This window comes from Natator depressus, chromosome 8 (genome assembly GCF_965152275.1).
Source record: "Natator depressus isolate rNatDep1 chromosome 8, rNatDep2.hap1, whole genome shotgun sequence".
In the NCBI taxonomy this organism is placed as follows: Eukaryota; Metazoa; Chordata; order Testudines; family Cheloniidae; genus Natator; species Natator depressus.
This window is the reverse complement of record NC_134241.1, coordinates 102,959,001-102,967,298: the sequence shown is the minus strand read 5'-3', so window position 1 is coordinate 102,967,298 and position 8,298 is coordinate 102,959,001. Positions and strand designations below refer to the sequence as shown.

The 8,298-nt window shown below is 47.1% G+C and overlaps 1 protein-coding gene across 1 annotated transcript in view; it reads right to left on the bottom strand.

Moving 5' to 3' along the window:
* CCDC17 (coiled-coil domain containing 17) overlaps window positions 1-8,298 on the bottom strand; it is a 40,715-nt gene that overhangs the window by 1,200 nt on the left and 31,217 nt on the right. Inside the window, exons 27-28 of the mRNA XM_074961844.1 lie at window positions 4,193-4,276; window positions 2,650-2,760 (exon numbers count right to left, since the gene is read on the bottom strand). Of these exons, the coding sequence (XP_074817945.1) occupies window positions 2,650-2,760; window positions 4,193-4,276 (195 nt within the window). The remainder of the gene's footprint in view (window positions 1-2,649; window positions 2,761-4,192; window positions 4,277-8,298) is intronic.

The following is an 8,298-nucleotide window of genomic DNA, read 5'->3' as shown; positions in this document are numbered from 1 at the left end:
TTAACTGTTCATAATATTTAACGTCTTATCAATTTATATTAAACCAGTTTATTAAATTAAAGGAAGTGTTAGCTGTAATAACCAGAATCAGCTCAATTCATTAATGTCCTCTGAGATCATTCTCTATCTAGTTTTTATGCGTAGACTAAAAGGAGAAAACAAGTTTCCTATTTTTTCAACTCTTTGATTTCTTAACTTTTAAATGAACTAACTAGTCACTGAAATGATTCTCTCTGCACTTGAAGAGGCTACTGCTGTCAAAAACTGGTTATTGCACTTCAACAACTTCTGGCTCCAGGAGCTTCTACCAGTTCAGTGGTCTGACTTTCTTTAAAACTTGGCAGCAAATGTGTAGTATATTTTTAATCTAATTTTAAATCCTTGTGTCCTGTTGTGAAATATTAGTGGTGCACTTCATATCTTGTCCTCTTTGTGAAAAGCAACCAGATTATAAATTACTCATGGGAACTAAAAGTTGGGGAAACCCCTGGTGCAGATTGAGTAGGTGTGAGAAGAAGGGAGTCTGTCTCCATTCTGCAAGTAAGAGAATGTGATGTTACAAACACAAGTGTAGGTTTAGTTTTGTCAATTAATAAAACTATAGGGTGAGAAGGACCACAAATTATGTAACTCTACCTCTAGTCTAACCCCCTGCCAAGATGTAGGATTTGTCTCAGCCATCTGTCTTGGATAATTATCCAGCATCTTGTTGAAAACCTCCACTGAAGGAGCTTCCACACCTTCCCTAAGGCAGTTTGTTCCATTGTCCAGCTGTTCTTACAACTAGGAAGTTTTTCTTAAGACTTAATCTAAATGTGCTGTGCTGTAGTTTGAACCCACTGCCTCTTGTCCTGCCCTCTGTGGCAAGAGAACAATTTTTCTCCATCGTTATGGCAGCCTTTCAAGTAGTTGAAGATAATCATGTGCCTCCCCCTTATACCAAACTAAACCTACCCAGTTCCTTCAGCCTTCCCTGATATGGCTTGGATTACATACCTTTTATCATCTTTGTCACTCACTTCAGGTCCTTTCCAGTTCCCCTACATCCTTTTTGTACAGCAGTGACCAAAGTTAGACACAGTATTCTAATTGGGGCCTGACCAGGGCTGAATAGAGTGGTACTGTCACTTGTATGCTATGCTTCTCTTAAATCAACCCAAAATTGAAATGTTGGATGTGTGTTTTTCACAACAGCAGTGCATTGATGACTCAGGTTGGTCTACCATGACTGATTCTTCTCAGCAGTGGTGCTGCCAAGCCAGTTATTCCACATTCAGTGTATCATAGAACTGGAAGGGACTTCAGGAGGTCATCTAGTCCAGTTCTCAGGACTAAGGATTATCTAGACCGTGCCTGACACATGTTTGGAGATTTTTAAGAGCAGGTTAGACAATAATGGAGATTCTACAACCTCCCTAGGCAATTTGTTCCGGTGCTTAACCACACCGACAGGAAGTTCTTCCTAATGTCTAACCTAAACCTCCCTTCCTGCAATTTAAGTCCATTACTACTTGTTCTATCCTCACAGGTTAAGAACTTTTTTTTTTTCTGCCTCCTCATAACCTTTTGTGTACTTGAAAACTTATCTCCCCTCTGTCGTCTTTTCCAGCTTAAACAAAGCCAATTTTTCCAATCTTCCCTCAATTCATTTTCTAGACCTTTAATAATTTTTGTTGCTCTTCTCTGGACTTTCTCCACTTTGTCCATATCTTTCCAGAACTGGACAATACTCCAGTTGAGGCCTAATCAGTGTGGAGTAGAGTGGAAGAATTACTTTGCAGTCTTACTCACAACACTCCTGCTAATACAGCCCAGAATGATGTTTGCTGCTTTTTTTTTTTTTTTGGGGGGGGGGGGGGGGGCAACATTAGCAATTATCTTTGAAAAGTCGTTTGAAAACAGGAGAGATTCCTGATGACTGGAAAAGGACAAATATAGTGCCAATCTATAAAAAGGGAAATAAGGACAACATGGGGAATTACAGACCAGTCATCTTAACATCTGTACCTGGAAAGATAATGGAGCAAATAATTAAGCAATCAAAGGCCTGGTCTACACTGGGGAGGGTTGGGGGGTGAATCTATTTAAGTTATGCAACTTCAGCTACATGAATAACTTAGATTTCTCCCCACCCCCCAACCTAGTGTAGACCAGGCCTTACATTTGTCTTTGCTGAATGTCATTCTGTTGGCCATAGCCTAGTTCTCCAATTTATCAAGCTGCCTTTGAATTTTAGCTCTATCCTCCAAAGAGTTTGTAACCCCCCCAACCACCACCACCACCTCTGTCATCTGCAGATGTGATCTGAACATGGTAAGAGACTGTGCTGATCATTAATAAAAATGTTAACCACCACCAGATGCCCAGCAGATTCATGTGGAACCCTACTTGCGACCAGTTTCCAATGTGACATCATTCCAATAGTTACTCTTTGTGTGTGGTTGTTTAACCAATTATGGATCTATTTAATGTAGTTCTACCAAGCCTGCATTTCTCCAGCTTGCTTATGAGAATGGCGGGGGAGTGTGTCAAAAGCCTTGCTGAAGTGCAGGTATATTATGTCCACTGCCTTCCCCCTATCCACCAAATCAATTAGATTGTCAAAGAAGGAAATCAAGTTGGTTAATACAGTTAACATAGCTTTCTTACCTGTTGCTGGGTTTCTGCCTTCTGTGGCATTAGATCTGTAACTTTAGCACCACCAGGCTCCTTCTTGTAGAACTCTATGCCTTCCATGGGGAGGTAGGACTGATTGATGCCCTGAGGTTAAAAAATAGAAGGTTAACACAGTGGGGACTCTTAAAAGATTACTTCAGTTGTGCAGTGTTTTTGAACATTTTTGATAGCAGGGAGGGACTGGCTTGCTTTCTAAACTCAGTCAGGGAGATCTCATGCACCAGCACTGCTCCAGTGACCAGTTGTTTAGAAACACTGCTCAGGTACATGTAAAACAGTGTCTTCCTGGGGTAGTGATGAGGTACCTAATCTAAGAGTCCCAAACAGTCAGTGGTGCTGGATCTCAACGGTACTGTCTTGGAAACTAAGGTTCAGTGTTTACTTCTAGACCAGGTAACTAGAAAACTCTAGCCAGACAGATGTGTATGTATACAACCTCATTAAATTATTTAAATAGGAATGCAAGACGGTGTTCCCTCCCTTCAAAAGCCTGGTCCCTTTACAGGAAGTCTGACTTTTTTTCTAGGCATTGTCAATCAACTCTTCCCTCCAGAAGCCTGCTGATGGGGGGCTAGTCAAGTTAAGTACCAAGCATAATACAGCAAGAAATTCTTCCACTTTATACTTTAATTTCACCCTCCATTTAGCTATATAGATACACACACACACACACACTCACCCCAAAATTCCTCTACCTCCCTATTACTGATAGAAGGGGAGGAGGGATAATCAGACCTCAAGTGATTTTTAAAGTCATAGTGTGTGAGACAGTAAAACTTGGGTGTTCAGGCTCCCAGGTTATATGCACTTTAGCCACAGTCCTCTTTCCCTCCATTAGGTGAAAGTAGAGGTAATTACCCTTCGAACATTACAGGATGTGTAGTAAACAACCTTGTGGAAGTTCCCTTCAGTCTATTTTTTTCACTCTGCTATTGACACTCCCTATAGATGTCCTGCAATAACCAGCACTTGCAGCTTTTGTAGCAAGTACCTTCCATTGGAGTCAGATATTGTGAAGTAGTGGGGTCTATTCCTTCATGTGCATGCCACTGCCATTAGTAGGGGTGAGTTGTGGCTGTCTGCTTAGAACCTGCAATGTGAATAACTTGGCCACTAGTGTGGGAACCCACCTGTGCTCCCTCTTCAATAAAATCCACAACTAATCCCCTCCATCAGTGTTCCCATGCTGGTGCCGATTCTGTAAGCACCGCTCTTGCAGATACTGAGCAATTAGAGCAGTGCTACTGGGCAGTGATGTGTTGTTAGCAATCCTGTTCTTTAGATAAGACCTAAAATGGGTTTCCTGACCACCTGTGAGCATTAAACATTGCTTGGCACATGCTCCCCAAAGTGGTGGTACCCTGGTTTCCTGGACAAATTTCTACACAAGCAGGGTCTGCCTCCTTATGTTCATTGGTAGTAGCAAAGGTGAGGAAACCCTATGGCCAAGTGCCAGTTCCTTTCAAAGGAGGACACCTGCCCCCCTCCACTAACACCATCGCATCATAGTGCTCACCTGTTTGTGGGGCAGGCTAAGTTCTTCATCCCGCCTACCATCTGCTATACGGACAACCACAGATGCCCCTCTTACCAACTGAATCTGTGAGATGGAGAACACCTGTCAGCCTGGCGTTTGGGGATAACTGAAGAGCACCCACAATTGGAGTCAGATTTTTAAAACACAAAAAAAAAAACCCTTAGCTGATCTGACTGTGACACTGACAAGGGGAATGACTTGGCCTGGTTATGGATTCTGCACTCAAAAATCGTCTCTTTGCACTCCTGATAGTTACAAGCGCTGCACTATGTTGACCTGGACAGACACAGTGGCCTAATACTTTAGGCTCTGCACCAAAGCAGTTGCACCCGGGGAAATCCATTTTGATTTGCTAAAGGAGGTTACGACACTTGTGCAAAAGTAGGTATAAAATGTCACTAAATCAGCACTCTCTTGGCAGCCCCCGAACAGCATTTTACACAGCTGTGAGTGACATGAAGTGGAAGGCAGTGCAGGGCTCCATCCAAGTTCTGGCATGGGACTCCTGGCTCGGCTGCATATTATGCAGGAATTTAAGAAGGATGTCTATGCTCAACTCATTGGTACCTCTTAAAGTGCCCCACCAGACTTTTTGTACGTAATTAGTCCCGTTCGGAGACCGCGTTTCTCTATAGATATGAGGCATAAAAAGCATTCAAATTTGGGACAAGCCTAGAAGCATTTGGCCCGAGGTGGACATGTATCTGTGTTGTACTTGCAAACAGACTGGTGCATCAATAGACATCAGACCAGAATAAAGTTCAGTGTTGGAGGAAAGATTAAAGGGAAACAGCTTCTGACCTACAGAAGAAATACTTTTTTTTTTTACACTTTGCCAAGTGGGGCTATACAGCATACTACACTAAAACCACTTGGGGGGGGCGAGTGGAGGGAGGCCCTTGATTCCTCCAAGATCATGAGCAGTTTGACAATAATACTCATGTTTCAGGGTAAGGGCTCTGCAGGATGGGTGAGGTAACATTTAGTCTTGATGATTTCACTCCAGAGAGCTAAAGATGAGTTTTCTACTTGCCTGCACTACAAAATTCAACCTCGAGCTGAGCACAGACGGGTCTGTCGTGCCTGTCCAGTGGGGAACAGTTCTATTGTGCAGCTGGCACGCACAGGACAGTGCTGAGGCCTGGAGCGGAAAAGAAGCCAGCTGGCTCATGCCGAGCTCCATTAGCTCTGCAGGACTAACACGATTTTTACTCCTCTAAGGCCCTCGTTCTGACCCTATTGACATCAAGGGGAATTTGACCGTGCAGTGTGGCGGGTCAGGAGGGGTCATTTTTCATCCCAGCCTTAACACTGTAGACTCCTGTCGCTATTACACAGTGATTAAAAACACAGTGCACAGGCGTGGCATGATTTACTCACCACTTTCCTGTTTGCCAGCCCCTGCGTAACGCTGGCGCACGGCCCCTGGGATAAGGCGGTCACAATGTTCTGTTGGAACATGAGCAACACCCACACGTAGCTGAAGAACTAGTCGTCTGCACCCACAGCTGCAACTGCAACGTGTTGCCTCCCTCCCCACCCCCGTCATTTTCCCCAGTGGTGGCACAAGAGGAGTCCAGTGGGCAGGGAGCAGCCAAAGATGGGACCTTTGGCCAGAGAACTTCTGAGATGGGACTTTCGCTGCACTGTGCTGATCGGCTGTTTCACCTCAGTGTCACACCTGTATGTGCCCCACCTGCCCTGTCCCCTTCACTTAACGTCACATCTCTTTCCATTTAGCTGATCTCCTCCAAATTAACCCCCGCCCCTTCACTCCAAAACCCCGTGGCACTAACATACCCTTTGTTGCCATCACCCTGTTCGCTCGGCATGTGTTACACCCCTTCCCCGTGTCGGCTACTAGAGTATGTCGACACTGGGATAAAAATCCACAGCCAGCCCAGGTCAGCTGGTCTGACAAATTGCTGTCTAGACCTTTGGGCTCAGGCTGGTGCCTGAGTTTTGGGGCCCTGTGAGGCGGGGACCCTGCCAGCTGTGGGTTTATCATCCCTCTGTAGATGTATCCTTAGAGTGTGAGCTCTTCAGGACAGGGACTGTCTGCTGCTTTGTGTCTCTACAATGCCCAGTGGTGTCCCACTCTTGGCTGGTCCTTGGGCACGACTGTAATAAACATGACTAATAATAATCCTTAAAGACTAGGGCACTTGAGCTGATGATGCTGAGTAATAAGGGACCCTGAGCAGCAAGGGAAGAGGAAAGGAACCCTTCTCTCTGTGCAGCACTTGTCATCCCAAAGGTGCTACAGAAAAGCATGAGGGCACACAGGAGAGCTGCATTTGAACGCCATTGGGTCTCTGATGAGAACTGGTCTGTACCTGGCTGGGAGCCCCCTGGTACAGGGGCAGCTGATAAACATCAGTGTTGCAGTAGCCACTAGAGAACACTTGGAGAGCAGCCCATGCTTCACTCCCCAATGCATAGTGCAGCCTTTCGCCCTCTTTCCTCATGATTCCTCTCTGCACTGGTCTGGGGGCTGACTTTTTGCCCGGAGTGTCTGGCTCAGGGTTCACCAGGACTTCGTGCAGGTGGATAATCACCGTTAGATACTCATTGTAAATCCTCTGGGGAAAGGACTGGAAGGAAACAAAACATTAGCTGTGGAAAACTAAAAACTGATCAAGAAACTGGAGACCATTTCGTGGGCAGAGGGGAAGCTACCACTTCATTAAAACAAAACACTTCAATGCATAACCTAATGGACCAGTGGCTTGAGCAGCTGGCAGCGTGGATTCTGACTCACTATGTGGCTGCTCGGCTTCCGTCTGCCCTATCTGCAAAATCAGGATCCCTTGCTTTGGAGTTGCCCCTTGGTCTGACAGGGACCGAGTCTAGTGCCCTTCAAAGCCTGTATCTCCAGGTTCTCTCTGCGAGCAAGGCAGCGTTTTAATGTGGACTATGTTGTAACGTATAGTTAAGATGTTAAGTTGCAGGTGGGCTTAGAGCCTCACCAGCTACATTGTACCAGGACAACCAGCTATCTCAGCGGTGGCCGACCTGGCCCCGGAGCCCCATGCAGTGCCTCAGAAGTTAACATGCGGCTCCTTGTCTAGGCACCGACTCCGGGGCTGGAGCTACAGGCGCCAACTTTCCAGTGTGCCGGGGGGTGCTCCCTGCTCCACCCCTGGCTCTGCCCCAGGCCCTGCCCCCCCTGCACCCCTTCCCGCCCCCTCACCTGAGCCTGCCGTGCCCTCACTCCTCCTCCAGAGCCTCCTGCACACCACGAAACAGCTGATCAGCTGATCGGGAGGTGCAGCGAGGGAGGTGGAGGTGCTGGGGGTGGGGGGGCTGCTGACGTATTACTGGGGCTCTTTGGCAACGTTCATTGGTAAATTCTGGCTCCTTCTCAGGCTGGCCACCCCTGAACTATCTCAACCCACCCTATGGGTTCCTATGTAAATGAGAAGCACCTGCAGAAAGCAATACCTTGAATCCATCCAGCCACACAGGCCACTGCTGGTAGCTGTCAAGGTCAAGCTCCTCTACAAAGACAGGACGATCGTATTTTAGCCAGGGTCTCCCAAAATAAAAGGCCCCAGGGGGATTGAAGCAGAAATGAGCCACTGTCAAACCAGACCAGGGTAGATTCTTGGCACCATCCACTGCAAACTGGAACAACCGTGAGCAAAGAGATCAACAGCCAGGGACATTTGTAATCAAGAGACTGTTTGTGGATGAACTGATACAGCTGCATACCATGACTGGATGGTCAGAACTGCCGCACAAAACCAGGAGTCTGACGGGGGGACGTGGAAGGGAAACACCCCTCAAGCTGTACTGTCAATTCCGGAACAATTGGATGGTTCCGCTAGATCAGGGGTGGCCAAACTTTTTGGCCCGAGGGCCACATTGGGGTTGCAAAACGGTACGGAGGGCCGGGTAGGGAAGGCTGTGCCTCCCCAAACAGCCTGGCCCCTGCCCCCATCCGCCTCCTCCCACTTCCTGCCCCCTGACTGCCCCCCTCAGAACCCCCGACCCATCCAACCACCCCCCCCTCCTTGTCCCCTGACTACCCCCTCCCGAGACCCCCGGCCCCCAGGATCCCACCCCCATCCAACCCCCCCATC